The sequence below is a fragment of the Larus michahellis genome, chromosome 1 (genome assembly GCF_964199755.1).
Source record: "Larus michahellis chromosome 1, bLarMic1.1, whole genome shotgun sequence".
NCBI classification, from domain to species: Eukaryota; Metazoa; Chordata; class Aves; order Charadriiformes; family Laridae; genus Larus; species Larus michahellis.
Window position 1 is genome coordinate 177805685 of NC_133896.1, and position 25703 is coordinate 177831387.

General features: G+C 36.3%; 1 protein-coding gene across 7 annotated transcripts in view; it reads right to left on the reverse strand.

The window, feature by feature from the left end:
* The window catches only part of PIBF1 (progesterone immunomodulatory binding factor 1), a 127711-nt gene that overhangs the window by 76349 nt on the left and 25659 nt on the right, over nt 1-25703 (reverse strand). For all 7 annotated transcript variants that reach the window (XM_074564314.1, XM_074564284.1, XM_074564323.1 and 4 more), the window contains 3 exons: nt 21092-21273; nt 16539-16664; nt 12394-12492 (listed from right to left, as the gene is read on the reverse strand). In XM_074564314.1, coding sequence (XP_074420415.1) covers nt 12394-12492; nt 16539-16664; nt 21092-21273 — 407 coding nt within the window. The remainder of the gene's footprint in view (nt 1-12393; nt 12493-16538; nt 16665-21091; nt 21274-25703) is intronic.

Here is a 25703-nt window from a genome sequence, read left to right on the forward strand (position 1 = left end):
GACTAGCAAACTGCACTATATATTCTACACTCAAAAGAATCACACTCAAGTGTGATTCTCAGAGACTGCTCTCTCTTTTATCTATTTTTTAATTTACATTATGCCTTTCCCCACTGCTTATTTTTATTACCTTTCCTCTTTTGCCTATCATCGATCTTATGAAAATTTAACAACTTAGACATAATGGAAGAAGAATGTATCTGTATTTGTCTGACAAAATAATTAAGACTCTCAATCCCCTAAACTAACTTCTCTGCCTCCTTTTTTTGATTTCTCCTTGATGAAAAGTTAATATATTAAGACCAACAGGGGAAGAGAGGGTGGGGGAAAGAAGGGTTTTGAAATAGGTTTCCTTTATCTGTTATAACACAGAACTAAGGGAAAAGGGATTCCAGGATATCTTTAAACAAAATACTTAACAATCCAAGTTTTAAATGTTTTCCCCATCTTCTTCTGAGTCCAATAAAAAGCTAAAGAAATTTTTAGGGGTGGTAATTACAGTAAGAACTTACTGATAACATGGTGTTGCATCGTGGACAACATACAGATGGTTAAAGTCGTAACAGAGAATAATCACGGACTTGCAAAGTTATCCCGACCATGCATATTAAACTGCCAAGACAAATGCTGCCAACAATTGGAAAAAATGTAGGGTGGTATTCAAATCCAGACTGCAGAAATGCGAGTGTGTCTAAGCATAGGTATCAACATGAGAGCAAAGCATCTAAGGTCCCATTATAATAAATGCTCCAGATACCAGGAAGCCAGGGCAAAGAAGTTAAAATAAAAAATATTCTTTAAGTAATAGATAAGTGAAAATAAACTTCCTCACAAATGGAACACTGTTGATTTTCAGTGATTTTTTTGTTTGTTTGGTTTTGTTTTAATTTTGGGTTTTTTTCCTCCTTTTTTTAAAAATCTAAGTATGCCTAGTCTGCCTCCCCCATTTTTCTCCCATTCCACCCCCATCACTCATAAGTCCCTTTTAAACATACAAACTATTTAGTCTTGAGTTCTAGTCTAATATTTGAACCGTCAAGGTAACATATTAGGAAAAAGATTGGCATGTGTGGAATGGCATATATAACCTTAAACAATATCACATTAAAACAAAGATGGCACTATATTTATTTTGAAAAAATGTGTAAAATTGAAAAATTGTAAAATAAAATAGCATGAAGTTTTGCAAAATTCAGTTCACGTTCCTAAAGAAAGCTATTACTTGCCTGGCTAAAATACTTGATCTACAACACTTTGCCTGTAAAACTTAAGGCTTTTTCACAGAAATATTCTCCCTATTTTACAGGACGGTTAAATCAAAACATGCTAAAGGTAAAAAAAAAAAAAAAAAAAAAAAAAAAAAGACCTCTGCAAATGTTTTAGGCTTATCACAAAGGATACTTCTGCATTCTGAAAGGTCTATTCACAGTCATCATGTTAGTAAAATATTATTTGGAAGCAGTTTCTAAAACTGGATGTAACATTCATTTACATGTATCTGCCAAGTTTTTAAATGTTTTAGAAGCTAAACTAAAACATGTTGAAAATGACTCATTGTGGTACCAGAATATGTACTGTAGGAAATAAGAACTCATTTACAAGTGGGAGAAATACACTCACACTTCATCTGTGGGAATTCACTAGACTTCCCTTCCAGTAAACATTATATTTTAAAATAATCATGGAAAATATGTTTCTTTTAACTGAAGTTTATGAAAAGATTTAGACAGCTGGCATAACAAAAGAGACTTACAAAGATAAATGTAAAAACCATCTTTAAAAATAATTCACAAATAATTCTGCCAAAAGATATCAATTTAGCAATAAAAAAGGCTATTATTTTTGCTTACTCTAATGGATAAACAAAAACTGTTTAATACAGTTGTTCTGTATAAACAGATGACCATTTGAGACAAAGGACAAAATGGAAGCTTTGATTATTTTACAAAGTAAGAAAATGCTGGGGGAGAGGGCACAGGAGGAGAACACTGGCAGGCAAACAAATTACCATAAGGTAGCTCTTTTCTAACTTGTAGTATGTGAACTTCTTTCTGTTCATCTGCACACTTCAATAATACAAGTACCTTGCAGCAAATGCACTACTTTAAAAAGTTTTTTCTTTCTTTGAAAAGATGCATTCATCAGGCACCAAGAAAATAAACCTGAAATGTACCCCATTTATCTATGCGTATAGAATACTTTGAAAAAAGTACAGAACTTTGACATAACACAGAAATTAGACCCAGATTTCACAACTTGTGAGTGGGAACAGAGTGTCATAAGGGACAAAACTAAAACCAAAAAACCCAGCCCCACTAGCTTCTAAAAAGTACACTGCCTGTAAAAACAAAAATGTCCTAGACGAACGTGCAATAGGCAAAAGAGATACAATATTTCTTAACACGGTTTTAGGTCTAAAAATCTTAGAATTAATGTATATCAATTGAGGCTTCACTCCACCTAATTTTGGGCATTTCATAGGAGCACAGGGTTTACATCAGTCACACCATGTTGGTCCTCTAATGTTTAGAGAAACAGTCTATATTGAGTATACTTGGAGATACAATAGTCAGCTAAATGCCTGAAGTGAGTGCCATATGAAGACAAGGACTAAGGCTTCTAATTACCTTCATCTATTTACGGTACCATTTTGCACAAACAAATCTTTCTCCCCTTCTCGTAGGGTTTTGAATGGGACAAATTCTTTCCCTCTCTACAACCCACAACCAGTTCTGGTGACTCCAGCAACGTATCCAAGGTAAAATGGGAAGATGTAACTTTTTGAAGCATCTTGAAACTTATGATCTAGATTATATTTCTGGAAAGGAAAAGGTTAATATCTCAGAGAAATCAGTGCAAACATTAAGCAAAATTTCAGAAGGGATGAATCAGATTAATCAGTGCACTTCTATATCTGTCTACCCATGGCAACGAACACTTTCCATGAAACAATTAGAATATCCATGAAAACAATTCCAGATGACAAGTTCCACATCAAAGCTTAAACGAGATTATATACATACACATGCAGTAGTATTTATGTTAAAATATCAGCCAAGAGTTGCAGAATTTTGACAATACATCCAGTATTTTAAGTTTTAGAAGAAATATACAAATAGGCTCATAAGTGCAAGTATGTACATTTACATTTCATGTGTCTATTATGAAATCTAACATTTTATGAAAAGACTAAATGACTGACAGGTATAAGCATTTTACATAACGCCGAAGCTTCACCTCAAAGGAACCTAAATTACATTTCTAGTACACTTATTTCTACAACTACACTGCCACTTGATGGAAAAAGTTTGCTTCTCTTTAAGAGAAAATTTCTCAAGTTATGCTGCCTATATGAATATTTATTCTGTGGGTGAGAAACTGGCATAAACTGTGGCAATTTTTTTGCATCTGGAGTACCTCTAAGGGACACACATACACACACAATCCCTACCCTCCCCATGCTTCATGGAACGGAGTTTCAGGGTGGTCTGTGCAACATCTTTAGTCATCAACATGAGTTTCCTTTCAAGTAAAAAAAACTGCTAATAAACAGGACTTATAAGAAAGGGTTGAGCAATATATGTTCATACGAGCAACATCTTTATGAATTCTACCTAGTGGTAAGAACTACAGAAGCCCTTTATTGCTTGTAGTAAAGCCCCTAGTTTTACTCTTTCATATGCACCCTTCCATTCCATCCCTGCTGGGTTTCTTCAATTCACAGGTTCCCTGTCCTTGCTGCCTCTCACCACACTGCTCCTACCATGGAATTAGAAATTCTCCCATTAATCATCACCAGCAACCATCAGCAGCAGTCCAGCATATCTGCTTTCATGCAGTGCTCCCCTCAGAGGACCATCCAGAACACTTCGGTCTTGTTAAAGCTCTGCTTGCAACTTTTCTTTTTTCCTCTTTTTTTAAATATAAACCCAGTTCACAGCTTTACACTCACTGATATCATAAATAACAAAGTAGTACCAGCCTTTTGGTGTCCCCATGATTCAAATGTCATGTCACATCTAAGTGCCACTATGGCTATAAGATGTTCGGTAAAAACGCTGCCACATTACCACCCTACTGCTATCCAGCATCAAGGTATTCTTTAGCAAGCTCTTGAACTCTGTTAACTATGCAGTGAACATTAATTGCACGTTCCTTTTGCTGGTTTCACAGAATATTCTTACAGAGTTACCCAGATAGTCATATAAGTAGACACAATTGTGCCTTTAGATCATTTAGCTAGAAACACAAACAGCGGTAAAAATTATCTAAATAGCTTTGCACTGAGTAAACCAAAGGACGTGGCCTTCCCACTATCCGATATGTGATGCAATACTTCAATGGTGAAGGCATGTAGTTTCAAAAAAATTTACTCCCCGAATGTAAACAACTCTGAGGCAACCTTGACAAAGTCTGGGATACATTCTTGAGGAAATCTTATCTAGAAACAAGACTACACAAAAGGGAAGTCAGCCCTCCAAGCCCGGTTTTCCCATTCTCTCCTCATTGAGGCACTGGTCACCAGACAAGCCAATCTCATGAAGAGAGAAAGCAGATAACAGGCTGCCAAGGACTCATGTGGTCGTTCCACCAGTTGTGAACAGTGGTTTCAGTAGTTATGAGCACTACACGTTAATATCACACTGTCCTTCTCTTTTGGGAAGTCCTCCATACGATTAAGATTAATAAGGTATATTCAGTGGTGGATGGACTAATGCCAAAGCTAAACAGCTCCCTGCAGCTTACAGCCTGAAAGTACCATGGCTCACTGATGTACACTGTTTTGGCAGCATGTTCATGAACACAGTATGATGGTCCTTCATTTACTCACAGTCCTTCATATATTAATTTACAAATGGACTAGCTACCCCCAATTCCAGAGCAACCTGCTACCATTTTCCTTATTCGTGACAGCTACTTACATGAAACAGGTATCACCACCACGCAAGTGAGGACCAGGCTGAGAGCGGCAGAGTTAGGCTTCCAGTTACACCTAACGTTTTCTCAACAGTTTGAATGTAACTCTGCAGAAGAAAAGCTCTAGCCAAAACACAGACCAACGCACTCTCTCATAAATGTTCAGTCTTCATGACTAACATTTCAGATTTTCCCATGAGTTTACTATGAGGTTCATAAGACTACAAAGCTATAATTTCCTTCTCAAACCACAAAAACACCTATTTGGACAGACTTCTTCAACAGTTAGTTGTCCAGATATGGGTGTAGCATCACATCCTTTTCCAGAGAGTAATCAGAATGAGAAGGTAGTTCCAGAAGATAATTACTATTAAAAGAAAACTTTTACAGTTTTATTAGGCTGAAATATAATATTACATAAATAGCCATCATCTGAATATCAACTTTTTTTTACAGACATACAGAAAATACAACATCCCTGCTCTGAAGAATTTAGCTTTTGAATTGACATTATAATACACAGTTTTGGTAGACATATGCAACTAACAATCACTGCATCTATTTATGATCATGTTGCTATTTGTGACTTATATTTCTTCCGTATTCTAAAATCCATGTACTTTGAATTTCCTATAAACAGGTTCTTTTCTCACCTGCATTGAAATGCTAATGTTTTGGGATACCTAATGCTGCTAGGGGCTTCAAACACAAATTTAATCCTTCAAGCTCAGATGATTATTTGCATAGATAACCTGATACGTCTAACAATCTTAAAAAAAAAATCAAAAAAGAAAAATCACATTAGCTTCACCTTGAGATAAATGCTTCCATTTATATCTTGTCAATGCATCCAGCCTAGACTTCTCAAAGGGACACAACGCACACCTAGTAAACAGGTTGAGAAGTTTCCCAGTGTTTCATAGCTTCTGTTCTGCCTAGAATAGCTGTAGAGTATCAGATGAAAGGCCCATGTAGCCTGATAATCCTGTCTCCAACTGTAGCCAAAAGTGTATGTTTTGAGAAGAGAAAGAAAAACTTCTGCATAGATTGTATTTCTCCATAATCCTCTCCCACTAGCATTCAGCTATTTCTAGCTCAAGGATTTCCTGGACTGGATGTGGTTTCTACTTGTTAAGTAATTATCAAATTTATCTCTGAGCTTTTTCAGTCTTCCATGTAAACTTTTAGCACCCAAAATATCATTTGGTGATGAGTTCCAAAGACTCCTATTTGCTTATCCTGTTAGTGCTCATCGTTAATGAGAAGCTGTGTGCAGCAAATCACAAAAATGTGTATATACATGAGCGATACTCACAATCCCAGCAGAATCATGGACTGCAGTGGAAGTTTCAACCCTATAATTCAAGAAAGACTAAGCGGCAGCACCCTTATATCATAATGACTCTTTGAAGGAATTTATAACTGCTTTCAAAGTTATTCTCAAAGAACACTGACATATTTTCAATCTTCCCAAGCTAACAAAAAACCTATGGACTTAAAAGAGTAAATAGTTTCTTAGGTACTGCGCATAATAGCCAACACAGAATTTTAACATTTTCCTTTCATTAATCTTAATGTTTTAAGATTAAGGCATTTTGGCTAGCAGGAAATGAACAGGCAAAATGAGAACATCAAGGCTTAAGGAAAATCTTTATGATATGAGGATATGTTCATATTATGGACTTCCCAAAGCACCCGTCAGAGGCTAATAATATTTTGTGAGAATTATTTCTTAGGAGCTGGGGCAAGAGCAACTTAAATAAAAAGATTTCTAGAGCTATAAATATAATCATTGAACATTCCTTGCACACTAAGGGAACAAACTTCAAAGCCTGTGTTCCAGATGTAATGACGCTCAGAAAGGTCAGCCATCAGCCTAACTTATCATTCCTATGAGTCTTGACATTGATAATTCTACAACATCAAGACAGTTACAGTTATGAGGTGACTGGTTACAGTGCTTAAAGCATTCATTCTGGAAGAACGCTATCTTAGATAAGAATGTAAAATTTTGAGAACCTTGTTACGGAACAGCCAAAGACAACCAGGCATGCCCTAGCAAGCGTGCAGTCTACTAGTCATCTATTTGATCAAACCAGTTAATCATAGAATCATAGAATTGTAAATAGATTTTCTCCTTCTGCTTATTAAAATGCAGCTTAGAGTCATCCATTGAGATGTACACTCCAAATAAACACATCCTCAGAAGAAAAGGGAAAAAGGGTAGGAGCCTCCCTAGTAATTTCAGCAGAAATACAGGATGCATGGAATTGTTTTTCTTATGGATTTCAGTGTTCTACAGCTTGCAAACAAACTAGACCTGGTCACCTGGGAAACAGACTTTTTCTCTGCTTCTCCATCGTACTATCATTCCTGGGCCTTTCACTGCCCTCTTTGCATTGATCCTGAGCTTCAAAGAGGGTGTCTTTCAGCAATTTCCATTACATTCATGGAACTTTACCCTTTTAGCTGCACCTTGTAGTTAACTTTCTCATCAGAAGAACAAGATGAAGACCGTTTTTATGGGAAATGCATAGTAGTTACATTGCCTAGGGCTGAAATGTGGACAACGTCTAACAATGACAGTAAAGGGTTTGGCTTTATTCTGATAGAAAGCCTAAGTGTTACCAAGATTACATATACACATCATACTATGCAACTCACAAATGAATACAGCAGCAGCAAAGGATTATTACCAAAAAAGTATTTTAGAAAACACTAATGATGTTAACTGAAACTGAAGATTAAAGTGGTAGTAATCTTCAAGACCTGCATAGCTCTTCGGTTCAAGAGATTACAAAGTGCTTCATATACAAAAGTAGCAGCCTTGCCTAGGGAGTAAAAGGCTATGACAGCAGTTTTTAATATAGGGTTATGGTAGCTTTGGCAAAGAAATATTTTGGCCATAAGTTTTCAGCATGGATCTTTTTTTATTCATATTTAAAACCTCATTTTATACAAATGTTGTTGAAGAGATAATAGACCCTTGTTTAAATATTAGCAATAAGTCCAGCACACAAATAATTGACTTCATAGTTTCAAGTTTAGAATCCTGTCATTGCAGTCAACATCCAGATTATAAAAACATGTTAATAGAAGGGGCAAATAATTAATTGTAATGCTTCTATTAACAATGAATGTATAATGTTGTAAATGCTAATCTAATAACGAGATTCCTGCACATGCAGCAGCGATTCTAAATGCAAAGTAGAACATTTATTTATTCAGTAAATTTATCCAACTATCTTCTCATCTAAGATAGTCCTCTAGGCTTGTCTAGAATTAATAAGAAGATATAGGGATCTTAATTTCATCTAATTTAAACACTCATTTTATAAACAGGATTGATCACCTCTCTCCATAACCTTCAAAGTTTAAAGACCAACAACTAAAACCAGATAGCAGTAATCTCATCTCAAAATGAATTCTAAAAAGTTCTACAATTACAAAGAACAAAGCAAACAGCAGTAAAAAGGCAAGATTCAAATTATAAAGATTAATGGATAGACTAAAAGAAGTCTCCAAAATGTATACACTGCTTGCAGCTGACTGTGAAGAAAGCATTAAATAGGTAAACACAATCATACAGAGAATTTTTTGCATACTTTTTTTAGACCTATGGAGCATAGACAATTGCTATCAAGAAATGTCAATGATTTTTATTCTATTTGCCTTTTCATTTGAGAAAGGCATTTCTAAATAGAAACACTAAAAATACTTCTAAAGATATTTTTACCTGTAGCAGATTGTCCGTTACATATCTAACAGTTTTAAATAGCTGAGCTATATACATCAATCCAGAAATGCTTAAGTAATAATCCAAAATCCTTTGAAATCCTTATAGAACAAACCTAAGACTCTAAACTATTTTTGTAGCCATCATCCTGACTTTACTCAGTCCCAAAAAAACTGTTTAAAAATGCCCTTTCATCATCTGTGCCTATTCAAATAATATTAAAAAAAAAGTACATACTTAAAAATATCCTTTTACCTCATAGACAGAGGCAGGAATCTAAACCTCCCATTAGCTTTTACAAAACTGAGTTTTTTAAATAGACGATGCCCATTGCAAAGTTGAAGAAGCAGTATTGCCATAACACAATTTTCTTCTTTTCATACCGATTTTGCTTCTCTTCATTTTATCATTACAAAGACAGGACAAGAAAAATCACCTTGAGTACATCATGTGAGCAGCAATCAATTGTAACAACTTTGAATGAAGTTGGTTTTGCTTTGAAGTCTACTTTGAATAAAGCAACCATTTCAGTTTGACATTGCACCTTATATGAAACTAGAAAATTCAACCAGTAGGAAAAAAACAATAGGAAACCTGCATGCACTTGTTCCACTTTTTGGTGCTGTTTTTTGTTGTTGTTTTGTTAGGTTGGGGTTTTTTTGTCGAGGAGAAGTGAGTAACAGATATAATAGTCAATAGTTTGAAAATAACACTCCAGGAATATTCAAGAGAAGTAAAAGTTGGAACATACTTAGTACGTAGACTTTACCACGCAGTAGATGATGGAGCTATTATAGAATTGCTCTCCTCATTCAACCCCTAGACACCTTCAATTCAAGTAATATAGCTTTAAAATTAGAAAAAAATTCCCAGTCACATTACCAGCAGTTTAAAACAAAGTGAAAATGTTTCCGTTTGGCCATAATTTTTTTAGAACATGTGTGACATTGACCACAATTTAATCCAAAATATCAAATCAGTTAAGTTTTTTTCACTGTCACAAGTAAACACAACATGGATTCTCAAACAGAATTTACAGCTGCATAATAGCAAAGACAGCAACAAAACTTACATCCTGACATCACAGTGATCTACTTTGAGGTTGAAACAGCAGATTATTTCTCAGTATAACTCTGATGAACTTTGATAACACTTTGATATTTTGGGTTTTTTTTGGTATTTTCTTGGCATTTGTAAACAGCTGTTTACAAAAAGCTATCACAAACTTCAGTAAGAAAAATGAAAATAACTGCACTTGACTAGAAAATTGGATATTAGTTACACTTCTGATCACAAGATTTGCCAGGGGCTTTGTTTAACCACCATTCAGGCCAGTCAACATTCCAGATACTCCTGAAGCTTTCAAACATGTTTGTTTATACAGATTATGATACTAGTGGTAACTAGGATGAGTCACCTTGTTTTCGCTAAAGTAGAACTAGCTCTTATAATCACTTAAATACAGAATTGGACAACACAGGTATTCCTCTTTTATCTTAGGGGCTTCTGGTGATATTAGAAAATTTCTTTGTTCCACAGTACTGCCATGTGTCAGTTCACAGTAAATTCAGAATTTGGGGTCTTTTAAGTTGAGGCATTTATTCAATCTCATCATGCCAGTTTGTTGCTTTGCAGTTCATTTAGGTAGATGATTTGGAATGTGGAAGAAGTCACGGATTTGACACCTGTACTGTGGTTAAAAGGAAGGTAGTTTTAAAGAGACACCTACATTTAAAGAACAAAACTATGGGTTTTCCATTTTCCCAAGCAGAATTTTTTTCTCTGAAAAGCATAATCTTCTGAGGAATAATCAACTTTGAACTCCCAAAAAACCAGTACTAATCAACTCATTAACTTATTTAAATCAAATAAAGGAGAGTTTTACTTAATTAGAGAGCTTATCACTAGGAAAAGCTACAGGAGAACAGAAGCATGAGTGTATCAAATAAGGTAACAAAAAATAGCGTATTTCTTTCCCCACCCCCTAAAGATTGCGTTTTAAAATCTTCTTCCTATGTTTCTGATTGTAGGGGAACTTCCCTCCTCAAAGAAGCAACAACATGAAAAAAATGACACATTATACGAGTGAAAATACAGCAGAATAATAAAGTATTTTCTACATGGTTCTTAAGTTTAAAAATAAATATATTAAGAATTATAAAGTTGATATTTTCATTAAAAACAAGAAAGTGTACATACTCAAATTATCATACTCCAGACCTACTTTCCAGAAGAACTTCCCGTTAGATATGAACTCCCCGCATGTCATAGTTAGTCTTATCACAGTAAAAGGTAGGAGTCTCATCAGAAAGAAACACATTGTTGACTCACATTAGCACTTCAGTTAACTCATTTTATATTAACTCAAGAGATCCGTTTTGATCTTGATCCGTTCCGATCAAGAAACTCAAGCTTCCTGGTTGTCCCCACTTAACCAGTTTTGATTTCCACATTTTGATTTGCATTGTGGAGCCATCATCTCAGAGTTTGCTAACTGAATTCCTTTTTGAGAATCCAAGAACACCTACAATGCAATCTAACCACTAAAAGGTATTCAGCACCCTTGGGCCCATTCATAGAATTAATAACTAGATTAAGGGGCCCGTAACTAATAACAAGGGCCCATAACCAGAATTAATCTGAAGTCAAATCCCTGAAACTCATCGCGGATATCAAGTCCTCTGATCCACCTTGTCTACTCTAGAACTACCCGCATTGTCTCACACCACTAGCTAACACTGACATTTTTTTCAGTCCTTTGAGGCTATGTTAGGGCAATGCTATTTCTTCAGTGACATCACCACTGCAATTTAGGAGTTACACATAAAAATCAAAAGCTTTAATTACATTGTACCTGTGCTTAAGCTAACAACATTTTAAGAGATTACTACTTGCCATTAAAAATAATTGCAAGCAAAAATAGTTCACATCAAGTACTTTCTTTCAGTAGATGACTAGGTGGCACAGCTGGTTAATGAACTGACTTTATCGTTTTAGAAAAAAAGATGTGGATTAAACAATGAATCAAGTCCAAAATTAAGGACACATGACAAACTTACCCTGAACAGCTTTGATTACTGTCCATAGTATTAAATTACCTCATAATTTCCATAGTTAATATTCTAAATTTACAAAAAGTGAAGGCAAGGTGCTGCAGAGCAGGATAGTAAGACTGCTTGTAAACAGGCAGAAAAATCAATCATAGTTTCCTTCTCCACATGAACAGAATTGTATGTTTGTATAGACACTATATTTTACACATGGAATATGAAAGACTGAGAAGAGACAGCAGTAAGAAAAGAAGCATGTAGCAAGCTCAACTGTTCATGACTACTGCTCTCTCCACACTTTAAAAAAAGTATTAATTGAAGTTATCATACAAGATAATTTTCTACTTTCAACTAAAGAAAAAAAAAAAGAAAAAAGAAGAGGTTCAGAGTCTGACCACTACTACTGTACAGTATGAAATCTACATTCTTGCTATGAGATGCATAATTATGTTTGCTTGTCTTTACAGGATTGTAGAAGAATCAGACTTCCATATTGATACTGCACTAGTAACAGAAAAAAGTTTACTACTAGAATTAAATCTGTAAGTTCATTTAAACAAAATGTTTGTAATTCAATTTATTCTTTATAAGCAGAAAGCCAAAGCAGTCATTCCACCTGTCTAAAACTCTTTATACATATATAGACTTATACCTTTAGATTTTTTCATATGCATTTTAAAAGATACTTACTGTTCTAAGAGTTGATCATATTTTCTTAAAGCATCCTTTTCAGCAATAACTGCTCTTTCTTTTTCAGCAACAGCATTATCTCTTGCTTCTCTCAAATTTCTGAAGGAAACAAAAGTTAACGTGTCAAGAATCTGTTAGGAAAAAGACTGTTTTGCTTCGTGGATTACTACTAATTGATCTTAGCTTCAATACTACCTTCTTCAGTTCTCACAGAATGATAGAGGGGTCTGTCTATTTATATGCCTATTCATTACAGAGGCTTTACTTCAGATTACTTTCATATATCCCAGCAAAGTTTCCAGTTCTGAAAGTCTAAAGACAACGATCAAGCCACCTATTTATATGCAGAAATATATGAATAATTCTAGAATATTAGAACTGTAAATTACTTATTTTTTGTAGGAATTAAATCAATTTCAATAATTTTGCTTGGTACTTCACTGATAACTAGGGGACTGCTGTCCTCCTATCTGAGATGATCCACAACTTTTACTATAGAGCAGGAAAAGGTTAGCTAGGCACAGAAATCCTACTTCCACATAAAACTAATTGGCTAGTTAGTCTGATACATAGGTTATTGCATATCATTGGTGTCTCCTTCTGGCTTCCATTGCTGGCATCATTTTTGTTCTGCACAGAGCTATAAAATAACACAAACATTTTATTGCAGTCAACCTATATTTTTTCAATTTTTTAACCAAGAAACAGTCAAGACTTACAAACTATTTCATTCTTATTTCACTGACACAAATGAGAATAGGATCATATGAGGAATAATACGTACAGTTATTTGTGTTAAAAAATTATATAGGTATTAATAGTCTGTTAATCTGTAGTCTGCCTGTAGCATAACGCTGCAATAAACTGTACTGTGGAAGTACTGATTAGTGTTTATAAACTGTATCTCCATTACTTAGTGCAACACAGTAACAGCCAATCTGCCAAGCAAACAGGACCAGACACCTACGCTACGACCATTTTTGAGGATTTTACTTTAAGCTGCTTCTGCTTTGCCCCTGTGACTTGAACACCAACCAGCATTTGGAAAATATTAGATGATCTTAGAAACTCCTTTCAATTTCATTTCATCTAAAAGGAATCCTGTTCATGTGCTACAAATGTGAGCACAATACCACAAATCCAAGCACAAGCTGTGAGGCAAGGAAAAAAGTGGCAAGCAGCAATGACTAGGGGGTTTCACTTCAAAACCACGCTTTTCATCGGAACTAAACTGTTAATGTAGATGCAATCAATCTCTTCCCACTGAAGTTTTTTCTTCCCCCCTCCCCCACAGGAACTTTTTGACATAAAGCAAAGTGAAATTATAGTCTCAGGCAAATTTTGAAGAAAAAAGGAAAGTCAAGATATAGAGGCAAATGGAAAACTGTTAAGCCCCTGTGTTCTACCCTAGGTCATTTTAGCCCCAACTAAAGATACATAATTTTTGGATGAAAGACTATTTTCTAGACTAAGGAGATGTTATCAATAGTACTTTTCTGAACTCAAAGTAATTCATGTGAATAGGAAACAGTCACAAAGACTCGACAGAATTATGAAACAGTTAACTGGCTATGAGAGAAAGATAAAATTTTCTTTAAAAATTGAGTTACTGGGCAACAGAATTTACCAATTAAATTCAGGGACTGATGTTGCGAGCAGATTCTTTAAAAGGTGACTCATACCAAAATAGAAGAACACGGTAATTAATTTTGTTAACAGCACTCAGATCAAGCATATTATATCTCAGAGTGCAATGTTGTATCCTTAAGACTAGAGTAACAGAAGGGGGATAAAAATTCAATGGTAGGAGATATACAGTGAGAATTAACTACTTTGCTTAACTGAATAGCTAATCAATTGAAAATGCAATAGAGGGGAAAAAGGACACAAGTGAGGTACTGCTCAAACAACAAGATGACAGTCACAGACGTGATGTAACTTCTGTTGAAGTATTTTCAACAGAGCTAGGAAACACACTAGCGATACTGCCAGTTTTCAGATTGTGTGACTGTGATTTTTAAAAGAGGTAAAGCACCTATCTGATGGCTGCACATCCAGGCCACATGGACCATCAGGAATCTCGCAAGCCTATCATACATGTGAAAGTACTCTTCTAAAATGGGACAGTAATACTACCTAGAGATTCATAAGCAGGTATGGGGGTGAGGGGGGGGGGAAGGTGGGACTGAGGGCAGGGGAGGGGAAACAGAAGCACAAGGGCATCTATATTAGCTTTTGAAATAAATCTCAGCAACTGCCATTTATTGCACTTCAGTTCACATCCCTAAACTGTTCTAGAGTGCACAAACTGGATTCCAGTGAGATTGAACCAAGTCAGAAGACGTGCTCAGGGAGAGCATGAAACATGCTCAAAACTACTAAATTGTGTTTGATCTATGGGAACAGACTGAAGCTAATCCAAAGTCAAACCTCATGCGGACATTCACGTGCCCCGTGAACTCACTCATACTTGCTAATGCAAACATAACCAATGCTTACAACTAAGCAAGTGAAACTGGTCACAAATAAGTTAAGACTGAAAGCACCACCTTTTTTATTGGTTCTCACCCTCCCTCCCCCCAGTTTAGCTTCTTGAACTGACTCATGCAAGTGTAAAATAAGTGACAATAAATTCAAGGGAAACATCAGGCACATTGGGCTTGGCAAAGTGGTAGGAAGAGCAACTGAATATTAGATTAGCTTAGCTGTAATTCTATTCTATGCTTTCAGCCTGAAGATGAAGCCAGCGTCTTAGCTTTATTTTCAGTCACAATCAGCATATCATCACATCACACAACTTCATTGCAAAATGGCTTTGCTCTCAATTTGGGGTTCCATTTCTCTTGCCATTGAGGGGCACCTCAGACTGGGAAGCACTGCCTTATGGTGGAATTTTTTAGTATTTTATAAAAACAGCATAGGCTAAAAATCCTTTTTTGCAAAATATGAAGTCAAATCTAAGGGATTTGCATTTCAGAAGTAATTATTTCAAAATGAGGAACAAAACTTCTGTAAATTGCTTCCAGATACAAATGAAATATCTTTCAGTAGCTTTCTCAATGATATACAGACCCTTGTCAAATCTCCACCAACAGTGGAGGTTTAAATTCATACTTCGTAATTCAAAATAGATTCACATACAGGAAGCGGTGTGGATGTATATGTGTGTGTGTGTGTGTATTTTACACTTGCAAAACTACACAATGATGTAATTTTTTTTAATTAGAACCTTTCAGTTGACTGCAAGACAGACAGCAGGAGTCATGCTCTTTTTTCACTCTTCTGAGCAGTAACAAAACTACCTATTAGAGGAACAGATGCTGATGACACAAATCTTTTTAGTACAGTCATTTCCTTCTCCACACAAGACGCTTTAAGGACATCTACAATGAAGTTATAATGAATTATTAAGCACTCCTCCCATTTTAAAGGAATACAAGGGGCAAAAAAACAAGCTGAAAAAGAAATCCAGTGCGAAAAGTCTGAATCTTTACATCCCTAAAGGTTTACGTATGTGCCTAACTCTGCATGTAATTCCATGGAATTCAACAAGATGACATACGTACAAAATTCAATATGCAGGTCTTTGCAGGACAAGGATCTTCTTCAAAAGAGGACTTTATAATAATGTACAGGAAATCACTTGTTTTTTGATCGCAATGCTGTAAACAATCTCAAATTGATTTACTTTAGAAGGGTGTAAGTCTTGTTTTCCCTCATTTTTTCTGCTTTACTTTTTCCACCAACACCTTCTCTTCTGGTTTCCTGGCACAGTTTCAAGATTCTCCATATAGAATGACAGGTAAACCTACATATTTTGTATTAATTAACTAACACTATACATTTGAACAAACTTCAAACTTCCAGATGAACTTCATGTTCATCTAGAACATGAATCTTAATAACACTTTTCATTGAAAATGTTGGATGTCGATCATTTAATAATAAATATAGCACCACATGGTTACTTTACAAGTATCGTTTCATTTTAGTTTTTAAAAGATTCTCATCAGTTTTATAACTGAACTTAAATTCTCACATTTTGATCACCTCTCAAACAGCCAGTCAACTAGGATTATACCTAAGCACAAAACATTACTTGGTCATTTTTGCCCTAATTAGGTCATTGCTTGCATCTTATCTACCTGTTTTCACGTTCATACATCTCTCTTGAAGTGCTTCTTAGTTGCTCGATTTCTTGATTTGTTTTCAACCTTATTTGTTCCAACTCTTCATGCAGTTTTTTTTCATATTCCGTTTTATAGTGGTCTCTGGAAATAAACAAATACACAACATGGGAATTTAAAATTAATTCCACTGGGCAAAATATCAAAACTTCAGGTACAGTTGTACAAGTACAGCAGAGCACTTCCTGATTTTACATTTTAATTCTTACTCAATTTCCTCCCAAATTGCTTGAAGTACATATTACCCTATGTTGTTATGCAAATTAAGTAAATAATCAATCAGGAATAAATAATATTTAATTGAGAATAAATAAAAGCTTTATGCGTACTGTATTAATTTTTAAGTAATTTGACATTACTTAAAGAATATAGATAGAATGGTTAGAGTTGGAAGGGACCTTAAAGATCATTTAGTTCCAACCCCCCTGCCCTGGGCAGGGACACCTCCCACTAGACCAGGCTGCTCAAAGCCTCACCCAGCCTGGCCTTGAACACTTCCAGGGATGGGGCACTGACGACTTCCCTGGGCAACCTGTTCCGGTGCCTCACCACCCTTACAGCAAAGAATTTCTTCCTCATATCCAATCTAAATCTACCCTCTTTCAGTTTTAAAACTGTTATCCCTCATGCCACCACTAGTCCTAATCACACAACATTACGATTAACATTCTTCCAGAAATTCTTTGTCAGTCTCATATGCATGTTTATATTAATTAACAACTTAAAAAAAAAATTATTTCCTTGCTTTCCAAAGTTTTCTAGCTTCTTCATCACTGAGTAAGGGTTAAGTTGCTAACTTACCACTCTGCCATACTACTACAAGACTTTGTTGTGTACTATTTGCACCTCATATGGGGAAAAAAACATCACAAGAAACGATGACGATTACATGCTATGGAGATTTGTGAAGTCAAAGAACCCCAAGATTTGGGAATTTGTCCTGCCAACGTGACATATAAATTAATTAAAATACATACTTAAATTTTTAAGCAGCGGATAACAGAAGATTCCAGAATAAAATAATTTAATTTCAGAGTAATATTGACATTTTTATAACTTTGGAAGGAGTGTAGGGATTCCCCTAAAGAATTTCTCTGACAAAACTACAAAAAAAAGCGCTTATGTTGTAAGTACTTAATAGCTAAGGAATGTTAAAATTTTATAACGTCTAGTTAATGTTCAAGAATAATCAATCAGCAGTGAAGCAACTGGTAGAAATTACAGGTTTGGAAATAGAAGCATGTTTGTGAAGAGATATGCATTTACAACTGTAAAAGTTTCTAGATTTCTCCTAAAAAAAGAAAAAAAGCTGAAGATCAGGACCTCAGGATACAAGTCGTATGTGCAGAATCAGCGAGCATTATTACCATTTTCTTGGTACTTATACAATTTGCTATTACCATTACTACTTGCCAAAAAATTTCTGTCATTGCAGAAATTACACCTTCCCTCCCATGGCAAGACTTCTAAAAGTCAGGAAGGTTCACTGAAAAAATTAGAAGAATCTGGAAAAGTCTTGAACACTCAGTGATATCACCATAAGACAGTTCAAAATGACGCTTATCTTTATGATGACTAAAATAAACAAACGGTAAAGCAAAAGGCATATTCCAAGTATATAGCTTGACTGCCCTGCCAATGCCTTTTAATAAAGACCAACTGAATTGCTGCTGAAGCAAAGGACCATCATTTGTGATTTTGATTCCTGACCTGCTGTTACAGTCTTTTGCTTGAGCAGTAATTAAAAATGTTTTTGCCTTATCAGGTTGTTTCGTCTTCTTCAGGCTGCAGGCTTTAATGAGCTTCTTTACAGGCCTATTATTCGTAAGGATTTATACTGTGAATAACCTAAATGTGATCTGAGCATCTCAATGCAACTACAGATTGTGTTTTAAGACTAAACATATAAAGGGAAATCTTTTGTGTTGGTCTCGCTTACACACAGATACCCAAGAACTGTGGCTATGAGCTGCTAGCCATTCATCTTGCCACAATCTCAACCTATTTTGAAGTGTATATTTTTTAAAATTTGGCAGGGTTTCAAATTCCTCAGTTTCCTAAAGTCTGTAACTTTCTAACTACAGTACCCCAAATGCCAGCAGTTCTGATGGTGACCAGAAGGTGAATTATTCTTTACTCCTAAAAAGATACTTGGGTTTGTTCATCTTCATTCCTGAACTACAACAAGCAAAAAAGATACAGATGTGAAGCAACCATTAAAAAGCCTCAAATTCTTCAAAAGGTACCAAATAGAAGCTTATTAGTCAAACTGATGTAGCACTGAGGACTACAGAACGTCTTTTATTTGGTACAGTTTTATTCTGCTCTACTTTTATACCTCTCTAATTTATCTGACAAATAAATAGGATTCTGTAGAGCCCTCTAAGAAACCTAATACTGTAGACATTTGACCTGAGAGATGGATGATTTAAATTGCTGAATAGACAGGAACCCCCACTATGGGACCCAGTCTCACAAGATGCACACAAAGCCTGTGCATGTGCGCGGGAAAATGTAAAGAAGGGACAGCTTCTGCAATATTGCAGATCACATGCAGGTTTTAAAGCGCTTTACAAAACGATATCGTTACCCCCACTTTACAAAACAAGTCTTACATTTTTACATTTTACATTTTTACACTATGAAATAACTTATTCAATGTTTATCAGCAGGTCAGCAGTGGAATCTTGAATACAACCTAGGCTGCCCAAGCTGCAGTGCAGTCCTACACACGCTGCTCAATACAGTACACCGTCTTCTCTGCTATGCTATATTGTCCCTGCAAAAGACAATAACGGTCTCTAGAGGACAGCAGACGTACCTGCATTATTCATCATAGTCAATATCTTTCTTATGAAAATTAACATCATGAAGAGAGTCACCAACACCAATGATGTCAAGAAAGAGATTTGGTAACAGTACAGAACCTCAATGATGGTATCAAGATCTCTAAAGGCGAAGTAAGAGTCCCAGAATTTCTCTTTAGTTCGTATCAAAATGCAAGAGACAGACATCTGATATTCCAGAGGACAACGAGGCAGGCTTGCACAGTATCCCAAACTGGTAGAGGTAAGTTATATACGTCTCTTTCTAAGTTCCTCAAATGGAGACAGAACTTTAAAAATGCCTCTACATCATTATTACAGGATAAGGATTTCATAGTGATTTTCTAGAAATAAAAATCTGTCTACAAAAGTCAGTGCCTACAAGCACATTTCTAGAGGAAGACTACTACATAATTTCTTAAAACCCCATTTAAAAGCAAGATTCCAGAAGTTCCAGGTGAACATAGCTCTGAGATATACACATGTAAAACAAATTAAAAAAGTTGAAGTGACTGCATTGGAAGGAAAAATAGCATTAAAACCACTTCTGATAAGCAACATGAGCTGGAACTCCATAGCTGATAATTTCAGTAGAGTACTCTTCCATTTCCATTTAGATAACAATTTGTATTTTAGTTGTGTTACAGGAGAGTCTTAGTACATTTCATTTTAGTTACACAAGGCACAAGATTTACAGATGCTGTTTGCAGTTCTCTCTTCTTGATTCAAACAGAGGGAAGCAGCTGAAGAGAAGCTAATCCTATTTCTTACTCTAAGCTCATTCATTCAATACACAGGTGTTTTTTAAAGGACAGTACTATTAATGAAGTACATACAGGCAAATATTTCATATATATTGAATATATATATGTGGAATGTATATTGAAATGGTACATTGAATGGTATTTTTTGGCATCTAGATGTAGGAAAATAACATGACATGGATAACCTTGAATTCTGAATAAGAAAGACCTAAATATCATTTGAAATTTTGTAGTATAGCATTACATATGTAGCAAGACATGTAGCTGAATAGCATAGTGTTTCCTGTTCAACGTCCCATACATACATGTACCTACACCAATTCAAATAGCATAAGGATTTGACACTATTTATCATTTTGGATATTATACAATGATCGATTTATTTCTCAAGGCTACATTTAGAGAACCTATTCAAACTTGAAAGACTGATCTCTCTAATAGCTGATATGAAACATACTATGTCCTATTTTAAACATTTGTGAAAATCAAATATATTTTATTCTGCAATAAGAATTTCTATTGTCTTTCAGACACTCCTGTTTTTAATAAACATCATTTGGGGTGGGGAGGGTGGAGATATGTAACATATGCACTTTAAAGAGTTTTTCTCTCTTTTGTAATTAATTACAGTTATTTCCATAAATTTCTGTATACACCTAAGAGAACAGTTGCCATAGACTTCCAATACTGACATCTTCACTGCTATGGTCTTCTATCAAAGGTTTTAAAAACAAATGTGCTGATACACATTAAGACCCAACAGAAGCGTTGTATTTCTAGTTACACAAATATGGACTAGCTTTCTGAAAGTTTTGGGGTTTTTGTTTGTTTGTTTTTTTGATAAAACAGGATTTGTGCAAGAAACAAGGGATAACAGTTAAATAACTTGTCTACTGATAGAAGTGAAGACGCAGTAACTTACCTGGATGCAACATATTTTTCATACATTTCTTCCCTGGCTTTTTTGGCATCCTCTAGCTGAATCTGAAGTCTTTCAAGACGGTCTTCTTCATGCGCACAGCGAACACTAAGCTCCATGTTCTGACGATTAAGATAATCTTTATCTTTTTGCAACAAGTTGAGGGATTGTTGTATGGTTGCCAGCTATAAAAGGCATTAAAAAGAACACTTCAACATGAACTTCAAGATAAGTATTTAACCTATGTACGCATATTTGTGATTTCATTTTAACTCTTCTTCTGTGAAATCACCTGAACCAAAAATCTCTATTTACACTTATGTTTAACGTAAGTAGGTGAAACTTTATGCTGAAAAAAGACATTAATAGGATTATAATTTTATGAGCTTTCATTATTTATTTCTGGTAGCTGGCACCTGAAAAAGAATGCCCTTTAATCTACCTCAGTATATAAATAGTACTGAAGTACTGAATAGTGATAGTACTAAATAGTCAACTCGACTGATGTCAAGTCTTGGTGCCAAGCTGTCGTCATACTGGCTACAACATTCTCAGAAACAGAAGTGAAAAGTTTAAGGGCACCAGAGTGATTATTGCTCCATAAAGAAATAGTAAGAGTGCTAGATCTGGGGATGAAGTGTATCATGATTGTTGCGGACGAGGTAATGTTTCAGGCTAGCACCAAGGGCAGAAGAGGGTTACACGTGCCTTGTTTGGACTTTCATTTAGCATGATGTTGCTACAGAAGGCTGAACTGATGCTAAAATAGAAACACGAGCATCTTGCGATTCTCTGTACCAGCCTTCCCAATCACCAGATCAGTCATCTTTACTACTCCAAGAAGAAAGTGGTGTGTGAGAGAGCAGTTTCCATCTCTTCGAGGTGAACGTTGTCAGAGAACAGCTACAGAGAGTGATGGCACTGGTACAGAGTGGCCCAACTCCTTACTCACCATAGCAAAATGCAGTTTTATCACCTTAAATAATTTTGCCATTTAAGCTCCTGAGGATGTCACATGCCAAGTTCAAAGAATGATAAATAACTCACCAGAAATATGTCCCCCAAAGCTTTGAAGATATCATGTACATGTTTTAGACAGAATACACTCTTCCTGAGTCATAAAAGGACTAAAGGTTATTTAAGGGAGATACTCAAATCAAAGACACGGAACAACTAGTTAAACAGCTGAAAATTTGTACCAAAAAAAAAACCCGAAAAACCAAACATCCCTTACAGGCATGCTTCTCCCTCTGCCCACTTGCTGAGCATCACGGAGACTGCAGTATAAATGCCTGTTCTATTCTTTGTTCTATTTAAGAAAAACACACATGTGGCCCCTCTCTCCAAGTTATAGGTTATACATACAGGTTATACATATCTCCACAGTGAACACAGACATCATGGATTACTATATGAAGAAAGAAATCTAGGTGTTACTACCCCTCCAACTCCTCCTCTCCTGGAACAAATACTGTGTAAACACAATTGTATGCTCTTCTAATCCAGAATTTCTGATATCGTATCAGCATACACAAAAACCACCACGGACCTTCCAGGAGGTTCAAGTAATCGCACAGTTTGAAGTGGTATTCTAGTTTAAAGTAGTGCTACTTTTATTCCCTCTCAGATTAATGTAGTATAAAGTTCACGGAAAAAGGACATTGTTGCTGCTACACTGCAGTACTTGATGCGTACATACAAACATGACGTACATGACAATACTTTTTTGGCCACTGTTATACGCTGAGAACAAACCTGCATTTTGATGTCCTCTTACAATGCTAGAACACTGATGAATAAACAGCCTAACAAAGCCTCCAGATTGATAGAAAAGACGAGAATACAGAGTATATTTTCTAATAGAAACTCCGTTTCTTCCCTAGTGTTTCAGAGTATCTCTATGGCTACCTGTAAAATTAGCCAGAGAAGAACTATCTTTAAAGTAGTAGTAAAAGCCACTATTTTATCTTTAACACTGTTATACAGAGACACTAAAGAACACAATCTCCCCTGAATTTTCTCAGGTGTCAGTCTCATTTACCCAGCAGAAAAAGTGTTAACATGTAAAGATCCTCCATTTGATTATTGCCTGGATCAGTACAGAACTCATGAACAACCTTCTTCATGCAGTGCCCCTGTCACATCACTTTAAAAAAATAAATTTACAAATTAATTCAAGACAACGAATCAATTATTTCTCCATTCATTTTGGTGTTTCCTAGAAAGATTTCTATTCAGAAACACAGCTTAAAAATAGTCTTATTTTTGTATCAAAGTTGCACTGAGCTACAAACCATCTGATAATTAGTGAATGACAATAAAACTCAAAAAGTTTCTTTCTTGAGATTCAGTAAAAGCCTCTTCTCCATCCCAAAAGTTGTTGTAAAGTTACACCTACATCCAACAAAGGGAAAAATCCCTTAGTGATTCCAATAGTTTTGGAGGACGTTATCCTAACTTGCTAACTTAAGAAGAACAATTGATCCTGGAGGTTCAGTGAAGCAATCCTCCCTATGAACAATTTAGATGCAGAAATAGTGAAAATGGATACTGAGTAATGGAAGCTTGTACCGATATAAACCAGCAAAAGTCCTACAGATCAAGGCAATGGACTTGGAAACATTCTCTATGTGTGTTTCTCTTTGAGGCGCTTAACCCAAAAGTCACCATACATGCTCAGTAAGGAAGCCATCACTGAACAGAATTTGTGACTCTTGGATGAATGGATTAATGAACCGAGAAGCAGCAAGGGACATTTCTCTCAACCTGACAGGCTTCTATCTCTTGGAATGTCTTCGGAGCAGCAGAAACATCTCCCTGTGAAATACTAGTGCTACCAGAACAGCAATGACTGAGACCTGAGTGAAGTGACTGACCTAACTGGATCAGAACTCACTGGAACCCTAATGGAGATGAGAATCCCTCTGTGCCTGAAGTGGCATTTATTCATTTTCCCAGCAGAAAGACTTTAAAAGACTAATGGAGACACATTAGAGAAAAAACAGTTCATCAACCCTAGTAGATAGTCCTGCCCAAAAGGGAAGCAGCACTGGAATTCCTCTTGTCAATTTGCAGTATCATAGAAAGGAGATGTCCAGAATAGCAGTCTCTCTATTCCTGTCACAGAACCACCCTCTGTAAAGGAAAAGTGAAGGAAACTTTGGGCAACTGAACCATTATTTTACTAGAGTCACTAAGAAGAAAAACTACGTGTTCTATTGACATCTAGAAAAAACATATGCAACAAAACATAAGCCACACAGTGGCTCTGCCCTACTGTCACTATGGGTCAGAACAAGCTAAAGGAAGTTATAACTAGTTCTGCACCTTTTGAGGGAAAGAACACACCGCATTCAGCCTTCACTGGTAAATTTTGCCCTTGGGCTTCCCAGGTTCCTGAGCTTATTGGGAGAGTCTGGAAGAGTGAGGCAAAGGAAGGCTAAGTTAGAGGCTTAGTAAAACAGTATGTACATAATGCCCAAGGAAAAATGGAAAACACTTGACCAATGTTAAGGGAGATAGCCAACGTTACCGGGAGATTGGCCAGCTGTTTGAAATATCATAGCAAGTGAGCAAGGCTTCTGATGACCAGAATCCACCTTCAAGGAAGAGGACCGAGAGAACTTTGGGTGGGAAAATCTAATCTCTGTCCCTGCAAAGATTATGAAGCAAATTCTCCTGGAAGCCATATTCATGCATATGGAAGGGAACGGTAGCTGGAAACAACTAGCATGGATTTACGAAGGCCGAACTGTGCCTAGCAAACCTGACAAGAAAGTTGGCTCTATGGATGGGGGAACAGCTGCCCATTTCATTTACTTGGACTTTTGAATGGCTTTCAGCCACCTCCCATAACATCTCTATGGGAAAATTGGCAAACTATGCATTAGATAGGCAAATATCAGTTGAACAAACTAAACGTGAGCCAGAAGCGTGACCTGACAGCAAAGAAGGCCAAGTGCCTATCTAGGCTGTTAGCAACAATGCAGCCAACAGGGTGACGAAGATGGCGGATGAAGTTGCTAAACCACTCTCTATTATATTCCAAAAGTCATCGCAGTCTGGTGAGGTCCCCGCTGATGGGAAAAGGGGAAACATAATCCCCATTTTCAAAAAGGGAAAGAAGGAGGAACCAGGGAACTATAGGCCAGTCAGTCTCACCTCTGTGCCTGGTAAGACTATGGAGCAGATCCTCCTGGAGGCACTGCTGAGGCAGAAGAATAACGAAGAGGGGATTGGGTACAATCAACACGGCTTCACCAAGGGTAAATCATGCCCGACAAACCTGGTGGCCTTCTATGAGAAGGTCACAACATCAATACACAAGGGGAGAGCAACTGACATCATTTACCTGGACCTGAGCAAAGCCTTTGACACTGTCCCGCATGACATCCTGGTCTCCAAGCTGATAAAATATGGCTTTGATGGACTGACAATTCAGTGGATAAAGAACTGGCTTGATGGCCGCACCCAAAGAGTGGCTGTCAATGGGTCCATGTCCAAGTGGAGCCCCTCAAGGATCAGTACTGGGACCGGTCGTCAGTGACATGGACAGTGGGACTGAGTGCACCCTCAGCAAGTTTACCAACGATACCAAGCTGTGTGGGGCGGCTGA